At 40.7% G+C, this 21380-nt stretch overlaps 2 protein-coding genes across 5 annotated transcripts in view; both read left to right on the top strand.

Moving 5' to 3' along the window:
- The first annotated feature begins 581 nt into the window (after positions 1–581).
- On the top strand, positions 582–2615 carry LOC139113808 (uncharacterized). The gene is made up of 6 exons (XM_070675229.1): positions 582–716; positions 797–962; positions 1040–1257; positions 1340–1501; positions 1577–1755; positions 1852–2615. The coding sequence occupies exons 1-6, from the start codon at positions 607–609 to the stop codon at positions 1989–1991; spliced, it is 975 nt and encodes a 324-aa protein (XP_070531330.1). The 5' UTR covers positions 582–606; the 3' UTR covers positions 1992–2615.
- A 6457-nt stretch (positions 2616–9072) lies between these two features.
- The window catches only part of LOC139113796 (protein kinase C-binding protein NELL1), a 54111-nt gene continuing 41803 nt past the window's right edge, over positions 9073–21380 (top strand). For all 4 annotated transcript variants that reach the window (XM_070675207.1, XM_070675206.1, XM_070675205.1 and 1 more), the window contains exon 1: positions 9073–10340. In XM_070675207.1, coding sequence (XP_070531308.1) covers positions 9965–10340 — 376 coding nt within the window. In that variant the 5' untranslated portion in view covers positions 9073–9964. The remainder of the gene's footprint in view (positions 10341–21380) is intronic.

Here is a 21380-nt window from a genome sequence, read left to right as displayed (position 1 = left end):
GAGCCATCGTCCAAATACGGAAAGTGACCAGTGTGTTGTCACGATTGTCGGTCATACTACCGGGAGTGCTTTTTCTCACTTTTGTAATAGATGATTAGTGAAAGAAAAATCTCAGGGAGATACCAGAGAAGATTAAACGTGAATGTAAAAAATTACTTTATATTTTCAATTACTTGACTTATTCTTTTTGTTCTTTTATTTATTTATTTCTTTTAACCAACTCAGCATTACGAGTATCGATGAATACGTTGCAATTTTCATTTCGTAATATTCTAATCACGCTTCCTATAAATAGTACACGCAATAATACGTGCGGTGACGTCTTCTAGGAAGGGTGTTATATTTAGAAATACTCTTTGTGTGAAATTATATTATTTTAGGTGGACCAGCCGGGTTTTTATAACCTTTCGCAAAAATATCGCAGAAGGAGGGACTCGATTAATAGTGATTTTTTTATAATATCACGGTGTAGAGAACCGATAACATTTTATTACTTACCACTTGACTCGAAAGTCGATTTTAAGGTTATGTTGTGATCACGACGATTCTCAGATTGTGTTCAATAACTAAAGGCCATCAAAGTCTCCTCTTAGTTTTCACTTGCTCATGGGATTTATTGATGATGAATTACAAGAAGTATCACTACTGTGCCACAATGTCGTCGATGGAAGTCGCCTTGTCTCCTGTGTACAAACCATGGTCCGCGTCGAAATAACGTAAGGAGAGCTTTATGTTAAGTCTTTATCTTATTATTCGGCATTTCTTACCTACTTATTGTATTTTGTTGATTTTACAGAAAGACGTCGTTCAAGCAACTCGTTGTATGCATCCAGTTCCAAAAGGATTATCCTTCATCCCCATTATTTGTTGAGTTAAAGAGTAAAACTTTATCTGCAAAGCTGCTTGATGGATTAGCAGAGGTCTGTGAAAAAGAATGCAAGCGTTTCCTGAATAAAGCACAGGTCTTTTATGCTTAAATTTATGTATAATAATAATGGCAAAAATGTATATTCTTTACTGAGAACTTTTATACTTGCAGATCTTGCCAGTTTTAAAGTTTATTAGGAATTATATTGATGAGAACCCACTCATCTGCTGCTATGAGGAAATATTAACATTGAAAAAGCTTTTAGAAGATAAGGACGAATTAAAATTAAAACAGAAGACTTCTTCCATTAATCTAACTTTACACCAAAATTTATATTATTTTAAGATTAAGCTTGAAATACCGGATAATTATCCCTCCAATTGCGTGATGTACGTTCAATATTTTTAAATAATATTAATATAGTTGTAATAAATTATGAAATTGAATGTAACTAATATTGTATATTTGCAGATTCAGTAATGTCGATTCGAATTTTCCACTGCTGTTCAATCGTTATTTAGTTGGACAAGGAAAAGAATTAGCAAGACAATGTGTCGAGCCACCATTGAAGAAACAAGAAAAGCAGTTTATACCATCACCGTCATTAAACACAGCAATTTCTTTTCTAATAAAGTAATTTAATTTGGCATATTTTTAATTTTAGTTATCATTTTTTGTTTTTATAATTTTGTTATAACTTATTTGCAGGAGTGTGAAAGCCTTTCCACAGGAGCCTTGTCAACAGTGCAAAATAACGTGCTTGCCAGCAAATCCAGAAGAAGTTGTAACCGACGAAAATGCAGATTTACATGCCGAAAGACTTTATTGTGGTCATCTTTTTCATTTAAAATGTCTCGTGACATACATGAAGACTCCGCCATTCCATGGTAAATACAAAATTTTTAATAAAATTAAATTGAATTAAATTAAATTAAATTAAAATACGAAAGTTAAAAAATTTTATTTTATTTTATTTATTAAAGGGGGTAAGAAATGTCCAAGTTGTGGCAAACGCGTTTATCATGACAAATGGGGATTATCTGATAAGCTGGCAGAAGCTCGTTGGGCTCATCAAGAAGCACGAATGAGAGAATTGGCAGAAGTTGAAGAATTTTTCAGCTAATATATACTCGTCCATCGTGCAAATTTGTGGATAACTTTTATGATAAATATTTATTATTACAAAGTATAGCAGATTATATTTAAGTGAATATGAATTAGAAATTAAATTTTTTCAAAATAGTACTATTTTTTCACAATAAAAGAATGCTAGATCAAATCATTCTTAAATACAAAGACTTAAAATGATTACATACAAAGAAAACCAAATTAAAATGATCTGTTTTGCTGAATATCATTGAATTGAGGTTGTCTTAATTATTCAAGATTATTAATTCTTAATATTGATAATTTTTCAAATTATAATTTAATTTTATAATTTTTTTTTAAGGAAAATTAATATTTCTTTTTATAAAGAAATAAAAATTAGGACAAAAGCAAAATTTATACCGATAAAGAACAGAATTAAAGTAATTTAAGAACTTTCTACCTCCCTAGATTATCGTATCGATAATATAAGAAAAAAAAACATTTATATTAAATTTAAAATAATAGATTAAAAAAACATTCATAATAAATTTATAATCTACAACATTTGTATAACATTTGATATAATTCTCTCATTGGACCAAATGTAACAACGTCAGGAATTTTAATATTAAATCTTAAAATAAATTTTTGAGAGAAACTGTTGGCTGGTTTTATGTTGCATAATTTAAAATGTGCCTACTTTATTTATAAAAAATACTCGATACTTTTAGCTAAGTAATGAATACGTACACTTATATCATGCTAACACCGATACCAAGTAATGAATATGTACTCTATACTTTTCATTTGATACCGTATCCCTACTCGCGTATATGAATAAGTTGACCGTGTTCGTGACGTATTGATTCTCGGCACCGTCTATAGCGATATTTTTCTCTCTTCCTAGTTTCTCGCACGTTTTTGTTTATTCCGCCACACTATGCTACCTCTATCCTAATGGTCAATCGTTACAAATATTACAATGTTCATTACAGGATAATAATTCCAAATATACAAACATAATGCAATATATGAGTAAACGAGAAAAAGAAAAAAAAAAGTGTGTTGTAATATTATAGCTTATGGGCTTACTGGTCATTAAAATTATTTTTAACCGTTTATCATGGATATTAATTACTTTAAATTGCTTTCACTATTTATACATGTAACGCATACATATACACGCGGTTCCCAAGGGCAATCGGCTGAATTTTTCTCCTGCTATATGCTCGCATTTAATTCTGGGAGACAGCGGGGCAGACTAATTCCCAGTTATCGATTCCACGCATACGTGGAAACGCACGTTCGTGTTGTACTCATGTAGGACGGACTCTCACCGTGTTCCTTACACCTGACCGAAACGCGACGAATAAGAATATTGGGAAATCTAGTTCCTCGCGTTCTCCTAATTGCGTAATTCTCCGCCACGGCATGCGAATTTATTTCTGCGAATCCCGCTGTAAAAAGCACGCCGATTTATCGCTCGCGTTAGGAAGATTTCCGGGTCGATTTCTGGGTCGATGGGCGCGTGACGTGGCGAGCGGGTTGGAAATTTCACATGTTGCAATTTCATTATCGCAACTACGTTATTAATCTACGTTTGTGCCTACATTTAGGTCGCTTCCGACGGTATACAGTCTGCGACTGTTCGCTGGCCACGAGTTTGCAAACGATTGTGAGGGGTTTCCTCGGTGTATGCACCTGGAGTCGTTCACACCGATTTATCTCGCACCAAGAATAGCCCGGCGTTTCTTTTCCACGGGGCCAGCGATATATTAATACAACGCATGGTAATGTCAATGTTACAAAGATTTATAATATATTATTATTGCATTGTTATAATCGTAAATTCATAATAAAGATTAATTTCGTAAAATACGTTCATAAAATTCATAAATGACAAGATAGCTTTGCCGATACGTGTAAAGTATCAAACACTTGACCCTCGTGCAATCAATCAGAGATCGGCCTCTATGGGGCTAATTCATGCGCAAATTTCGTGGCTCATCCTTGCGGGACGAGGGATAATGCGCCCCGTTGCCGGTGCGTGTTATATACACACGATACACCTATAATTGCACGTGGGGCAACTTCGTCGTAACGCTTCGTGGATCGATAGCCGGGAAATGGCCGGAAGCCAAGTCCAACGACGACGATGTCGTTTCGAGTTTTGCCGTTGTCACAGTACGCGAGAGCCAACCCCTTTCGTCGCGAGTGTCCCACTTCTGTTTCAGTAACCCCCGACGCATAATTCTCCTCCCGCGCCACCTCTTTCAAAACAGTTCCCGAAAAGACTTTTCGTCGTCTCATTCTTTTTCGAACTGTCGAAATGCAACTCTGGTTCGACGGCGATGTAATATGGATTTCGCCCGAAGGGTGGACAAACAAAAACACACACACACACCCTTGTATCAGCGTTGGTGCAAGATGTTTTTACGTAAAACGACGTGTCTTTTAACTAATTAAAGCTTTCGACTAATCTGAGGATACAGACAATCGTCAGACATTATCTATATTATTTTTATGTTAAATTTAACTAGAACTATATTGAGTTTAAAAGCAAGTAAAGGTGGAAGAACGCGTTTGAAGAAACATTTCTTGAACCCCCGATTATAAAGTCAACGGCTGTGAAAGGAAAGGGAACATTATGGCGTGTGCCACTTGAAAAGTATCTATTTCCATTTTTTTTTTTTTTTGGGGGGAAGATCGCGTGACACAAGGTTTCATGCACTTCTTTGAGCGGTGTGATTGTACCTGAAGAAGATGTCATTTCAGAATAACGCTGGCGGGTACCGTAAATGATGCGTGAAGGCAGCTGTTCCTCGAATTCTCCGTCTCCGATAGCGCTCCACTTTCGTTTATATTTGCGACCGATTTAAAATGAATAAAATGCTTTCCATTATCATCATTGTTATTGAATAGCAAAACGGAATTAAAATAAAAGATAAGATTGGAAAAACGTCCGTGGATATACGTGTTTTCCCATTCAATGCTTCGCGACTTAATATTGGCCGCAACTGCTCGGTCAATCGTAGTCCATCACACATCTGTTTTCTATATCGCCCTCCTCCACTTCCCTTTCCGCAAAAATTCAATTTTCCGATTTAAAACGAAAACGCGATGTCCTCGCTTCTACACAAAAATAGGAATACCGATTTATAGTATCTACGTAGAATCGTGAATGTGAAACCACGTAAAAGAGGGGTACGAAGGGGAGAGAGATGGTAGGAGGGCGCGTGAAAGAGGGAGAAAGAAGGCCCACGTAGGTCGCGGGGTCCCGCAACAACAAGTTGCAGCCACCTGGCGAGGGTGATGCCGGCCACCCAGTGGTCCCTCCAGGTGCTTCCCCTGCAAAACCCCCTGCTTCGCGCTGCGTGTGCCTGCTGGCGTACGCTGACGTCGCCGCAACGTGAAGCAGGGACGAAACGACACGAAGACAGCATGCACGAGGAGTCGCTGGTATCTCAAAGAACGAAGCATGCGATATCGCGTTCGTTCGGGGATACACGCTAATCGACGACAATCCCGAAATCGATACGCACATCTGCCGCAACGAAGTCTATTGACTATTCGTCCAGGGAGAGCCAGGGAGTCCCATGCGAATTCTCAAAGTCCGAAATTAGTTGGAAAATACACTTGGTTGCCGCTTGTCGCTTGTCGTTTGCCGCCGCGATTGTAATCATCGTATCGAAGTACTACCGCGCTCGTTTAATTTCTTTTACCGTAGAATATTTTAACGATTTGACGCATCGTATAATTTTTAAACGTCGCGCCCATTAATTCTATTAATTAAATCTAAAATAAGATACGAAATTGTTGTGTATGTAAACGGCGTTCAAAAGTTTAAGAAATTATATAAAAAAAAACCGTATCTTCTTATATAAATTAATATTTATAATAATTATTATTTAAGTCTAGGTATTGTTTAAGAAGCCACCCAGCTCAATTATGTTTTTAATCTTTTCAATTCTTCAAATACATTTTTTTTCTTTACGAGAAGTCAAAGTTAGAGAGCAACGCTCGACTTGCCGTAATAATGCTTGCTGGCAATATTTCACGGAATACAGCGATTTCAGTTGAAAAGAATTTTCGCTGTTCGTAGACACATTCTTTTTATATGCATACAGCAAGAATACTGCCAAACATGCATGCACGAGTAGAAGAAGAATATCTGTTTATCGATTCAGTACTGTGAAGATAAGCAAATATATAATATAAAATTGCGATTTTATTATTTATCAATTATTTTCTTACGTTGTATCGTTTCACCCTTATTACATACTTATATTATATCATTCTAAATATCGATCCAGAAATGTTCTGAATATTTAAATCGAATTATCCGCAAAAATAAAGTACAAACATTCTATATTTGTCATCGTTGCATGGGTATTCATATCCACTGTTGAAATGCAACCGTATTGCATTCTCCAGTCGGTTACCTCGTGCCAGGGTTGCTGTAGTTTCAGAAAATTCTATCGCTCTACCTATATGCATATTCACGCGATGCGATAAAAATGGAAAAAAAAAAGAAAAAAAAACTGCAAACTCTAAACTCGATATTGCGAGCGGTATATATTACTTCTTATTACCCGCATATATGTATGTATACATATTACATTTTTAGAAAAAAAAATTCTTATTTTAAATATATTAGAAGAAACTATGCGTGCGCTATTTTTTAAAAGATTCTAATTACAAACTACGAAAGAAGAAAATTTATGCGACTTACCAATCTGCATAAACTTTAGCGGAATTGAAGAGTTCTTCCGGTGACTGTAACATAAAATGGAAAACATTAATGTAGATATGTAAATTAATTATTAAAATTAATAAAAAAAAAGTACGTTTTTTTTTTAAATAAAGATTTTATTTAAAAAAATTTATGCTCACCTAAAAGTCTCTCCGCCGGTGAATGCCTTTCCTAGGCCCTCCTCCTCCTCTCAGCATTGTCCACTCCAACGGAGATATCAGTTTGGTACTCCATCTGAAACAAAAAAATTATATTTTATTAACAAAAATCTAATCTCCAACTTGGCAACAATAGTAAAAAAAATTATGCGATACATACACATGCACATTAAGTCCCTTTTTTTTTTTAATTTAAAATAAAAAAAATTAATTATGACAATATTACTTTTATTCGTTTAAAGATGAAGTTTTTCTATTTGGCAAATATAGAAAGACTCTCTATTCCCGTTGAGTAATATACTCATTATGTAGAACGTGGGAATACATATTTAAAGGCAACCGATAAATCGAAAGAAATTTCTACCTCAGGATCCTCGCTCCTAGCACGTCTCTCTGATCCAATACTTTCAACGTATACATATTTGTACGTGCGTCCGACTTCGATTACGTATTTGTGCGTACTTTGCTAATACTAATGTACTGTATTACAACATGCTTGTGTAATACTTTGGACACGTACAACGTGGCCAAATTTACACATAGTCATAAATGTACATTCATGTTTCTGCAATATACGTTTACATAATATCAAGTGATGGTATTTGTAATCTGCGCGCACAATATTGTACGCATAAGATGTTGCGCTTCTTACTTTCAAAAATTAAGATAAAATATTAAAATTAATTAAAAAAAAAAAAAAAAAAGAACGAAATCAAATAACTAGCAAAAGAAGAATAACGTATAAGTAATAAATAAAATTAAATAAAAAGCGCAAATAGTAATAATTATTTTACTTTGCATTTTAAATCACGTGTTTAGAGAGACATTTCTTACGAGCTGTTTTACGCAACTCTAGATTCCTGGACGTGGAGTCTTGTTGAAAAAGATGCCGTTTACTATTAATAAAAAGATATGTTAAATTCTAATCGAGTTTGAAAAGGGTCGAATCTTTCGAACGTGGAAATAACCGCGAGCCAAAATAGGACACCCGGTATCCCCGTGCAAGGGTGACCAAGGCGTGTGTGACCGTGGTAGCGGTAGTGTGTGACACAGGTCGCGGGGGTGCTGCGTTTCAGACGCCGCGTTGCGGGGCATCGATTTCGGCCCAGGCCGATGGCATCGACGGGGCGCTCCTCCGCGGGGCCATCGCGACGTCGTCGTCGCAAGCGTCGCGACTGCGCTGCTGCTGCCTTCATCGCCGCCTCCACCGCCGCCGATCGACGTCGTCATCGTGGTCGTCGTCGTAGAGAGCGAGAGAGCGAGGAGAACCACTCGCCTCTACCTTAGCCGGCAGCCGCTCGCTCGCAGCTCCGCCGACTAACGGCGTCGTCGCCGTTCCGCTCGACGCACGCCGACGCCGACGCCGACGCTCGACGCTCGACGCCGCCTGCGCGCGAGACCGCGCCATGCCGTGCCGCGCCGCGCCGCGCCGACACGGGCGGGCGGGCAGACACACACTTACGGCAGTCGAGGGCAGTCGAGAGGCTGTCCGTCGTGCGTGGTGCTGCTTAGTAGCTGGCCGTGTGCTAGAGAGCTTCGCCACTGCTCGTACTGCTGGTAGCCGGCGCGAAGGCGCGTTACCCCCCAGCCAGTGAAGCGAGAGAGCCGCGGCAGTGCGTGAGCGAGAGTTCACGGTGACGGATCTTTCGCGGCTTTGCTCCTCCGCGCCGGCAGAAAACAGAGCGCACCGTTTAAGAGGGGGAGGTAAATTTATTAAGAAAAGAGAAGGAAAAAAAAAAAGAGTCGGATCTTTGCGAGGAGCCGACGGCTGAAAAGGGGGGCTGGACTTGTCTATCGGGGGGTCGTGAAGAAACCTAGAGCGTAAATCCGAGCAAATTGTACCGATCAAACTAAACTTTAATAGGCGAGAAAGGGGGTAAGCTTCCGTGCGCACCGGGGTAGATCCTGCTTAAACCAGCGTTGAACCACTGATTTTCGCTTGCCCGCTACTTGCTCGGTACCACCACTGTAGACGAGCGGAGCGCAGTTGCTTGATGCGCCGGTGCACCACCAGCTGCAGCTGCCGCCGCCGCTACTACCGTCTTTACGGTGCTACCACTATCGCCGGTGCTGCTACCGCCGCTATTGCCGCCGCTATTGCCGCCGCCACCGCCACCGCCACCGCCACCGCCACCGCCACCGCCGCCGCCGCCGTCACCGCCACCGCCACCGCCACCGCTAGCAAGACCTCGCAGAGAGGTGTCCACCTCGTGGCAGCCGACACTTCCTACCGGACGGTGGTAGTGTCCAGGCGCGCTTGACGACGCACGAGCTGTGCCAGTCAGTCGCTCGCTTCTCGACGGAGAGGGTGGAGGAAGAAACGTGTCGATGGCGCTTGGTGGTAGTTGCTCGCGCGAGCAAGGGCAGTCGTCGAGTTTCGAATAGAGAAAAGCAAAAGAAGACAAAGACGGTCGGCGAACAGAGGGAGGCCACCGAAGGGGACAGTTGAACCCTTCTTTCCTTCCGCGCTCGACGCGTGTCAACGCTAATACGCGGCGCGTATAATACGTTTGGAGGGTTTCCTTCCCTCCAAATGCGGCGAATATAATACACGGAGGCCTTCACCCTCAGCGGTGCATCGCGCATCACGGTGCTACGGCACTCCGGAGCGTGTGTCACGTGAAAGAGGTAACGCGGCGCGCTAGGGTCGTCGTCCTGACGGCAAATCCGAAAGAACGTATCCGCGAAACGAACTATCTTGCCGCGATCGGTCGCTGTCACTTGGTTAAACTTGAGTTAAACTCGTCGCGGTGTCGCGGGAATAGTACAGTGAGAAACTCGGCCAGGACTAGAGAGAACGACGGGTCAGTGGTTGGTTAACTCGATTCGACTCGGCTCGGTCCGGTTCGGTTGGTGCTGCGTGTGCCGGTGGCTAGTGGTGGCTCGGCTCGGACGGCCCAGGTAGCGGTAATGCCTCGTAGCAGCGAACGTGTCGCTAGGTCGCACGGTGTCGCAGGCAGGGTGAGGGACTGGGCCGCCGAAGGTAGTACTGGCGCGGGTGTAGTTGCGGACACCGCGGGCAGGATACGTTGACGAGCGCAGCCGACCCCGGTGGCACGTTGCTGGCCACCGTCGTCGTCGCTGCTCCCGCAGGCCATGTATCGAGGCGAGCCGGCGATCGACCGTGCCGGCGGCGGCGGCGGTAACCGCAGTGCCGGCGACCCGCGCCGGGTGAGAACGCCGCGTCGACGTCCCGCATCGGCGGCCGCCGACCTGCCCGAGGACGCGGATGGCGAGGAAGAGCCCTACGGGGAAGAAGAGGAAGAAGAGGAAGAGGCCTACGTCGTTCTCGATGTGCAATCCCGACGTTTGTACGGCCGCTCCACGGCGAGGGTGTACTGCAACGACGACTCCTGCGGCTGCCGTGCCGCCCAGAAAAGGCCGGGTAGAAGACGACGTGGCTCGGGAAATGCCCTCAGGATACTATACGTCGCTGCCGCCGCTGCCTTCTTCGCGCTTGCCGTCTCACCAGGTAAGATCTGCCGTTCCCGGCGACGCATTCCGGGCTTCTCCGTTACGTATATTCGATGTGCACGTTGACCGATTGTGAGAATGGGAACCGTCTTAGGCTGCTTTAATTTGACAGAGAAAAGTTCCGTAACTCCTGCGTGAGGATAGAACAATTTTGCAGCAGTTTTATCGAACTAATATTCTTCGTACTAATCGAATAATTGAAAGAGTATAAAAATAATCGCACTAACAAGTGGAATTTCATTATAATTTCACACTCTCGTTCAGGTTTTTATTCAATATTTAACAACGTCTATTTTCGCGTCTTTTTCAATAAGACGTAAAGAATAATTAATTTAATACTACATTCGATTTCTTATAAGCTCGAAAAATATGAATTTTGTTTAGAAATTATTTATCTCTTTATTTTATTCTGTCAGTGATAAATAAATTTCCCTTTTTGATATTTTATAAAAGAAAATTGTTTTCCGGTACCAGTTAAATATATAAAATACTAATCTAAAAAAAAAGAATACATGTTTAATATCTATTTCTACCGACGTAGATTAGTTATAATCTCAGAATTATTATTTTCGTTCTAAGAATAGAAAGACATAAAAAGTACGCTAAATCGAGATTAAACTTACATTTAAAAATCAAAGATAAATAATTTGTTTCCTGTATTTTACTCTTTTTAAAATCTTGGCCTGACCAACTAACATTTCCGTACTAAAGAATAGATAACGGTCACTCTAATCCTTCTCAATCTTATGCTTGAGGAAGTTTCCTAAAAGAAAAAAAAAAATAATAATAATAAAGTCGATACTTCCGTCTTTAATGATAAAGATTTTCGAATACGCATTTTTACTTCGCTTTTACTGCTTTCGATAAACATTATTCACGCTTCAACGAGATTAGATGTGTCGACCGTTGATTTTGAAATATTCCTCAATGTGGGAGTAATCTTTAAAGCCGATTTCCGCCAACGTTCGATCTGCAAGAATCGAGCTGAATTGAATCAGAGATTGAACCTTCGTATAACTCTCGGCCGACGTGCAAGGAACGACCACGGATTTATCTATGATTGATCAGTCCCACGATCGAAAGATGACGTGTATTCCGATTTCCATGAAAATTCGTAGCGATACGATCACCCCGGGGCTACTTATCTGACGTCGCACTTCACCCTGGTCTTTAACAAAAGAACCCCAGATCGGCTCGCATGAAATGCGAAGGATAAACAGGACGGCCTTTTATCGAAATAAGACAAATATTCGCGGGATGCCGTGCTGCGCTCCGTGCGTCTGCATCGTGTCCACATACGAGTATGCAGACACGTGTATTATTAAAACACTGATGAAGCAAAGTTTCCGAAATTCATCCGTTTCTTCCACAAAGAATTCTATCCTTGCGTCCACGTATTGAAACAAGCCGTGCCGACGCGACGATTCTCGTCAAAAGATCAGAACGTCATTCCGTATTTAAAGAAAAAGAAAAAAAAAACTGTTACGGCGAACGTTGATAATCGTGATAAAAATAATAAAAATTGATGGAAGCGATATCTATAATTATTACGTTATAAAATGCCTGAAAAGTTTTAGGCATATTGTCCTAAAAGATCGTTCTGGTCCTAAAGCGGGTAAATGAACGACGATCGTATGACGCATTGCGTCAGAATTCAATTGTGTCGGTGGCGTGATTCGAGCATCTTGATTTCCGCTTCTATTCGACAGCAGAGAGGCGAGGAGTTGAATGATCTTCATATTCAAACGAGGAAAAAATAATTATTGAATTATTAAATTATTAAATTTTATGAAAATACAATTATATTTCGATGCAAAAAATAATATTGCGGAAAAAAAAAATTACATTAATAATCTCAGTTTAATAAGATTAAAAATTAAATTCTTTTTTTCTTTAATTAAAGTTTAAATAACTAAAAATAAAATTATAAAGACGACGTAATAATATCTATGTCGATAGTGATATAAAATACCGTGAAAGTACATAACGTTAATATATCCAAATCAATGTGAAAAATTATTTAATTACGAAATGTTAACGTACTCCAGATGGCGAATGGACGACATTTATTAAAGTATTAGTGGGAGGGCAATGTAAAAGAAATATGTCTCCATGCTTTCCAGCAAATATTGAAATAAATCGTCATTGTATTCAACCGTTAAATCGTCATTTCGTCGATCATCAAATATATGCAACGATAGTTGCCTCGCGCACAATACGCGTCATATTTATTGGCTATAAATTATAGTTAGCCTGTAATTTGCCACCCGTGAGTTAATGATACAACGTCATATAAATCACGAGACACATTCGGCAAATCGGACCTCGGAGATATACTGAAATAAACTCGCGCTTTATAATGATTTATAATTGGCAATTTAAAAGTTATAATGCGGATTAATTAAGAGATGACACACATAGAGCCTTAATAAAAGCCATTTTAATTTGAGCACACGATTTATTAATTTCACAAAGTTTTTTTTTTTTTTTACTTATCGTTATGCACGTAAGACGTTATAATATATCGTAAATTTTTAATTTTATTTTATTAAACAGGCTATTATAAATGAATGGAGAAAAACGAGGCCAAAAGCTAAGATAATTATCGGATTTAAAATCTATAAAGTCTATTTTTCTGCGTGAAATACCGCTGAAATAACTCGTTAGAGTTTGAGACAGCTGTCACAAGTTTTACAAAACTCAGCGAATCGGGAAAAAAATTTTTTTAACGACTACGTGCCTATTACTAGTGCGAGGTTGTACGCACCCCTATGACTCGATCGCTGATTACGTCTTTTTCTGCGCCCTTCGCTCCCATTTACCGCCCCCTCTCCCGTTTGTCGCGGGCATTTCTATTTATCTCGACAACGCATAAATATCCCCGCGAGACGACAATCAAAGGGGACTGCGGAGTAATCCCGTAAGGGCGACGTGCATTACTCCTACCTGATGCGCCATTAAAACGTCGTCGATGCACTTAAAACGTGAGTAAGAACTCTCTTCGTCTGTGTAGCACCGGCATGTTTCCGCCCTTCCTCTCTTCCGCTCGCCTTCTCTCGTTTTTCTCTTTCGATCTTCCGTTCTCGCGTCGCCCCCTCCCTCCCCAACCCCCCCGTTGGTTGATTCGTGTGGTTCGCTCGCTCAATCCGCTTGAAACGTGGCGTGTGGCCCGTAGACATCGTCGAGCCGCACCCACGCACGCTATTTATCTCGTCTGCCGAAGCCGAGTGCCAAGAGTATATTTTTTCGCATACCGCCTCTCGGCTCTCTCCCTCCCTCCCACCCCTTCATTCTGTCTCCCGTTCTAGTTAATGCGACCGAGGCCCTCGGGACCCCCTGGTCGCCTTTCTATCGCTTTCGCTGTCTTCCACTTTCAGCGTCCGCTTCGCCTTGTTACGAGGAAGCACAGATGACGAGCCACGCGACGAAATCGTATCGAAGAGAGAATAGTGGTACCGCTTCTTAAATTTAGATACTTTCTAAGAACTATCTAGCTTCATCAACTGACTGCTTCTTTTTTTTTTTTTTTTTTTTAACTAGATTGAGATTATAACAATGTAATTAAAAATATAATCTGGATCGAAGGACCAGAGTGTTATCATTTTCGTTGTCGTTTACCGTAAAAATATCAATACGATTGCAAACCGCGCGACTACAAATTATCGCAAGAGGCAACCGTTTCCTCATATATTTTTTTCGCGAGGTAACTCACAGAGGGAAAAAAATTTTGAAATATATACAAGTGGAATCGTACACGCGTAAAGTAACGACGTACTGGAGTCGTGCAATTAACAGTTTCGCAAAGTCATCCGTCTTTCTTAAGTACCCCCTTAAAGCGGGCAGACTTCCGGTTGCACGCGGAGGTGATCGTATAATAATCGCCACCAAAAGAAAAGTCCGCTCGTAAAGTCGAGTGCCTCGCGACTTCGTTTTTCGAAACCCGATCAAATTGCGACGCCTGCAGCAGCATAATTGCGTGCAACTCGACCCGTAGATTAAAAATCACCGCGGTGACAATGTAAGTACAACGTGATTTATTTATAGATATCTGACGGAAAGAAAAAAAAAAAATCTCTTCCCACGTTAGGCGCAACCCGTGGCGTCGGCGTTATCCTATTCCCGGGCAAGAGCAATTAGCGCTCGTGTTTAGCGCGTCGTAATAATAAATACTTTTCTCCAGGATTCTCCTCCGTCCGCATAGGGAGAATCTCTGAATTTTTATGAGGTGAACACACTCGACGCTCATAATTCACCCGGATGACGAGGGTGAGTCAGAGAGAAACGCGCCATCGCCATCGCCATCCCCCTTGCGCCTGTCTCCCGAGACTGCGGGCTGCTTTCCCGATTTTACCTCGTCCTGAATTAGTTACGCACACGCGACGTAAAACGTCGATAGCGATCTATATCGCGATGCGCGATCGGATTTCATTGTCTCGCTTTCGAGTGCCTTGAATCTAATTGAACGCGGGCTCCGCGATGGCTCTCTCGATTTTCAAGGAGAGCCTTCGATTAAAGCGGAACGGAGCGTTAACAGCGGTTGCTTTACATTCATCACACTTCGGAGTCACCCCCTCCTTCGCGTGTAAGCAAATTCATTCGGATACCCGTAAACGTTGCTGGATGAAAATTAATTCTCGAAATACAGATGCATATTACGAATACGGCCTTGGGAGATGTTAATTCGGTCCGCATGCAATATGACGACACGGACGTTAAAGCGTTATAACTCTACAGTGTGACGCTACGTGTAATCGTAAAAAAGAAAAGTTCGGTTTTTATTAACGGAAATAATAAGAATGAAAGACATACATAACGTAGGTATATTAGTAATGTAGACAATAAAACAGCTTTAAGTGGTATGCATGGGCAATTTTGAGTGGCTCTCCCCTTTGAGGGAAGAGATTTCCAAGATGTGTCGAAATATCACGCGGTAGCTAATAGATATATATCATCAATAATTGTAATTACCGATTGATATTACAGTAAGATCTTTCTTTGTGCACCCTCAGGCGCCAGACAAATGCCAATTACATTATTGCGGCTCCACGCGTATTAACAATCGCGGTCACTGTGCTCCCCTCGCGCTAATAATTTTATGTTCGACTTAGCTTCGTAGACATCAATGTCATTCGCACTGCGACTGTGCCTTTCAGTAATCTCATCGTATCGTAATCGCTCGCTATTTCATCGTGATTCTCGATTAACGCGAAAAATGATATTTCGCTTTTCTATCGAAGTACCTAATCGTTTGGAGTACTTTTTATTTTGATTCGTGAGCCATCCTTATTTCGGTGAACTCCCTCAGTGCAATAAGAAGACAAAGAGAATCGGTCGATGTTGAACGGCATTAACGTAATCGGCCTTCGGCCGCCGAAGAAATTTTTCTCCCCGTGCCCTTTATCCGGCCGACATCAGAATTACGTTAACTACTCCTCGGAATTGCGCGCGGCGTGCATGCCGATCGGGCCGGGTAGACGTTTTCTCGATAAACGACACGAATTTTCGTGGAAGAGGAAATTGCTCTCGTCGCTCGTGACGAAATTACGCACCCGCAAAGCTCGCTCGCAAAAGACGGCACTGTCTCGAGGGTTTTTCGGGGTGGCATGACGTGGTGCGCCGCTGCCTCCACCCTCTCGTTCTGTCCCTTTAGGTATATACCCTTCACGCACACCCGTGCACTCACGAACAACGATCTCTTGCCGCGGTGCCCTTCGATTTCCAGGTTCCTCCTGACCCTTAAGTCGGCCCCTCCCCCGATCTTCGTCATTGTTCTTGGCCGATCTGTGCCCGCGGGCGAGATCAGCTGTATCATCAATGCGTATCTCCCATTTAGACGTACGCAAAGAAGCAATTCTGCAATGCCCCTCTGCAGGAAGGAAACTCGATATACGTATCGTAATCCGAGATTTAGATATATGTATCGAAGATATGCGATATGTAAAAAGAAAGATATTTGTGTAAGTTATCTTTTCTACAATATCGCGCCAATCCATCGTTAATTTAATAAAATCGATTATTTAGAAGGAAAGAAAAAAGATATTTAAAGCATGACAAATTTTGTTGAAGCTGGGAGTTCGGCTCGCCGTACCCGATTCCACTTTTAGTGGCCTTGATTTGCCTTGGCTTTGATTCACTCGTACGATTTAATTCGAAGAAATGAGTAGTTTAAAATAGTTCGCCCGATATATTTGGATACTGCCATGTGTTCAGAGAAATGAGCCGTTAGACGGAATTACTTTGTTCATTTTTGAAATAGTGAGCATTTTTAGTAATTCTATCATTATTATGGGAAATAAATTTTATACATCGTACTTTATCGTCCGCGTATAGATATATCGAATGTGAAGAAAAAAGGAAAAAAAAAAAAAAAGAAGAAGAATGTCTTTTATCAATTGCGAAAAATGCCCGTTATGAATGTGCCGAACGAATTATATCCTTTCCGCGTATTCTAGAAGATAAAAAAAGACCTGTGTTAATCAGTGTAGTAATTATGACACGGCCGGAATGTGCAGTCGTCGGTCGAATTCATGTCTCTCCGTGCTTTCTCACATTATATAACGTAATCAAAGAAAATCGTACGATGCCCGGCAGGCCATGCGTTGATCCAGCTCTCGGATGTTCCAGCTCTGATTACTGTCAAGTTAGCATAAATTCTAGTGGCCTTATCCTTAGTGACCCGTCAGCGAAACTGAAGCAATGGCCTGAGTTGCCGAGCTGCTTCGCGATTAACGTAATTCCCAGTTGAAATATATATTGTATTAAAATTTCGGGTTCGTGGCGATTAAAGAAGCACCGAATGACTTATCGATTTAAATCTTTAAAATGTCACGGTATTTATTTAAAATAGAAAAGAATTTGAAAGAAGAGATAGATTCGAATGTACCTTCGTTATATTCTTCAAGTATTTAACGAAGAATTTTTTTCGCGCTAAATGAAAAGACCGAGTATGAAGTGCTTATCAAAATTCAACGACCGTGCAAAACAATATAAAACTTTCCTACAACTTTTCTCATTATCTCGTAATAGTGTTTACAGTTTTCTAACGTGGTTCAGTTTAAAAAACTGCTTTACTCCTGCAAAGAGAGCATCGTTGTATGTCCAAAGAATACACTCTCGAGAAGGGACAGAGTTTCCTTTATTCACATTCAATGCAGTCTTCCTTCCTCCTCCTCCTCTCAAGGTGTCTAAAGAAATGCAGGTCAACCCTTTCCGCAAATTCAAACGGTGTGACCCAAATTCAAGGTGCAATACACGAAGCGTTCTAAAAATATAGATTATCGTATTCGGAAAAAAAATTAATTTAAAAATAATACAATCAAAAATAAAAAAAAGAACGTTTAATTATTTCACGACATATCCAGTAAAAAAAATTCGAAAAACATATTTTTCATAAAGCTTAATTTTGTTATATAAATTTAACCGGCTCACGAATGTATGTACATATTAATTTAAAAAAAAATATACGCGTTATTCGGATTCAAGAGGATTCTCTGGGATAAATTTGCGCCGAGTACTGCGTATCGTAATTGAAAAATCAAAATATCAGGCGCGAGAGCTCGCAAAAACAATGATGCACGATATAAACGGATAGAGAAGTGAGAAAGAGGGTGAAAGACCTGCAAATACGTGCCTATAGGAAACGCCGTTGCGCGATATCGAAAAAAAGAGAAAAATAGAAACGGGTACAATGGTGTTCGTGCGTTCGGTATATGACAGCTGTTGTCACGGGTAGTGCTCCGACCATGTGCTCGGTGCGCGCCCAACATTTTCTCCCTCGACGCATCGCGAGAATACGGTACGCCTCTGTGATGAAAATTGCGATAGGATTGAATAAATGATACAGCTTGACTATTGAAACGTATTGTCATACGATTCCGTGCATAAAATTCTTCGAAACAAAGCAAAAAAAGAAAAAAAAGAAAGTTTTAATTCGTGCGTACAAAGAATGTGCGAAATTGAAATTTTCCGCTGTGATTTGTAGAAACAATCACGTGTTAAAGACGGAGTTTGGCATCAACAATGCCCGTTCATCGCAACGTACAAAGTAATTCGGCGCGATCTAGAAATAAACGTTGCCAATAAGTAGCGATGGAAACGCGCACTCGACTGTGCGTTGTAATTTGTCCGCGAATATTTCATAAAAAATATTCGTAAACGAACTTGTTCTTCGACGCGAGCCGTGCGAAGTATTAAAATTACGAAATTGCGATCAAAGCTGAAAGAATTGTTGAAATCGTTCGTTTTCGTTTCAAATAAAGTACAAATAGTCAAAATCTCGCCTCGCGCGATCACGTTTTAAATAGGTTGGCGATTCGACGGACAAACTACGGGTCGATTCCAGTGCAACTCGCGCAGTCAGATAGGATCTCAATTCCATAATTGCAATAGAGGCCTCCTCGCCACCTAACCACCCACGCGAGTTCAGACCGATAGCGCCCGCACCCCTAGTTACGCAAAACGAGCGGTGTTAGGAGCATGAAACAATTCAGAGTTTAGTCTTGCAATCTCATCCGGATTGTAAACAGCACGTCGGTATCCTTTGATCAATACTGGCTTTAACATCGTTTAATAAAATGTCTTCATCGCTTGTTATTTTATCTCGTAGAGTTCTCTAAAATCGCAAATATTTATGCTTTCTCAAATATTATAATTGTTCTTTTATTAAATGTCTTCCAAGTATTTTTTCATTATTTTCTGCATTTTACTTTAGAAAAACGTTTCAATTACGATCTTTTTTTTTCTTTTTTTTTTTTTTTTTTTTATCTGCGTAATAAAAAAGTCGCTTTTGACATCATAAAGTATGATTGCTACGTGTACCTAATATCGGCAATCTCGGCGCGGTTGTAAATAGCGTATCGATACTTTTCGATCGATGCCAGCTTTAGCGCGCTGTTTGTTTTATTAGGTTCCGTAAAGGTTTTATCGATTGTTAAATTATCGTATGACGTCCTTGAATACTACGAGCCTTTACCTATCTGAATCTTCAACTCTGCAATTACTGGAATCTTTTTACACCTTTAATTGTAAATATTTAATTGTCTCTCCAACGAATTCTTTAAAGAACTCGTTAGAAATCTCCCGGTACACTCTGTAGCAATCCACAGGGAATTATACACACTTTTGTCACAATTAAAATAATTAAAACGTCTGTATAACCGATTTTAAGTAATAGACAATACATTACTATATCTTACGATACTCTCTTTAATAAAACGTCACGTCGCCTTCGATTATTCGTACGCCAAATGTACGATAACATAAGTTTATATTTTTTATTCGTCGAAAAGAACTTGATCGTACTCGTTCATCGACAAATATATTGAAATAAGGTTTGGGCATTTTACTATAGTCGTGTATCTGCACGGGTTGTAGGGGTGGTCGTGATTCTAGATAGCTATGCCACTGTGGCCTTGCTGGAATCGCTCGTGTCGGTAATGGTGGGATTGCTGGTGGTAATACGCGTGTATAGGTATAGTGGAAAAAGAAAGAAAAAGAGAGAAATGGAAAGAAAGAGTGTGAGAGAGAGAGCGAAAGCTTTGACTGGTCGTTCGGGAGGGTTGCATAATGCAGCGAGCGTCGAGCTGGCAGGGCGTTGACTTTATGCAGCATTACGTTTCTTTACCCTTTGGCTTTCTCCCTCTCCACCCTCGTCGGCGTTATCGGCTACGTTGCTTTTGTTTGTCTAGTTTTAATGCACGCAATAATTTACATTCACGATCGTGCGAAATGTGTCCGAAATTGTTTCTCGGAGTTAATAAAATTTCCGCTCTAGAGTTTCTTGTTGCTCTATAAATTAGCTATTTAATAAACGATAAAATAACATATAATAAAAAAAGTATTCCGGCGTATGATATTTACTTGTTTAAAATATTGCTTTTAATTTTTGCAACATAGTTAATTGCACTTATGCACGAGGAAATGTATTTAATTCATCGTTCGACCATTCGATAATTATAATAAGTGAGTCATTAATTTGAAATATTAATGTAAGAACAATACACGAGTCTGTTTGTCATCTATATCACCAGCTATCCAGAACAAGGATATACATTATGCAAAACATACTGACGCAATTTTCTCCAACGGTGGTAACAGCTATCGTTTATCATTATCGATCCCCCGCGCATGGTTTTTGTTTAGTAAAAAGTCTGTTACGTAACGGGAGGAATGTCCTAAGAGCCGACTTCGCTATGCATGCAACTGCATACAGTCCTTAATCTCCCCTTCTATCCACTCTATTCCACTATTATCATTTTTATCGTTCCCATTTACTGCCCAACAGAGATAAATGATTGTGAATTATTCCAAGTCGCGGAGTACCGTTACAATAGCTAGGTGAAGTTAATATTGGTTTCTTCAAGCGTCTCTCGAGAAAAAAAAAAAAAAAAAAAAATTAAATAATTGTCAACTTATTAGAATAAAAAGATTAAATGAGCGCTATCAGATTTTCGCGCAAAAGACTGAAATTGTTGTAATTACTTGTCATTTGTCACAGAACGTGGTCAAAAGAATCTCGCACGCCAAGATACGTACAAGCATCGCTTCACAATTCGAACTGGAAATATCTACGCCTCGATAATGCTTCCAAGAATTCATCGAGACAGCAATATTGCTTCGAGGAATTAATCGCCGCGATTAATTACTTTCGCTAGAAATTTTTGCACGCGTAACGAACGGGCGCACCGAAATTCGTGGCCCTTCCGTAAACGGCTACACCCTTTCTCGGCCACCTGAGTCCTAAACGAGGGCTTGATAATCGGGGTAAACCGGGGGGTAGATAAAGGGCCGCGGCGAGCGATCACCGATAATTTTAATTGCCACGATCGCGCTTCCTTTTTCGCTTCCCTTCGCTATCGGTGCGATACGACGTTTATCAGCGCGCCCGCTCCTTGTATATTAATTTAATTGCTCGTGTCACGTTGTTGGCGACTTCTCGACCGCGCCGAATTCCTTCGCCGGTACGTCTCGATCCGCGCCCCCACTTTCTCTCTCCCGTATCTTTTCGGGTGTTCTCACGACTCGATACGAAACATGACAT

The sequence above is a fragment of the Cardiocondyla obscurior genome, linkage group LG03 (genome assembly GCF_019399895.1).
Source record: "Cardiocondyla obscurior isolate alpha-2009 linkage group LG03, Cobs3.1, whole genome shotgun sequence".
Lineage (NCBI taxonomy): Eukaryota > Metazoa > Arthropoda > Insecta > Hymenoptera > Formicidae > Cardiocondyla > Cardiocondyla obscurior.
Note: the sequence above shows the minus strand (reverse complement) of the source record. Positions and strands in the feature narration are given on the sequence as shown.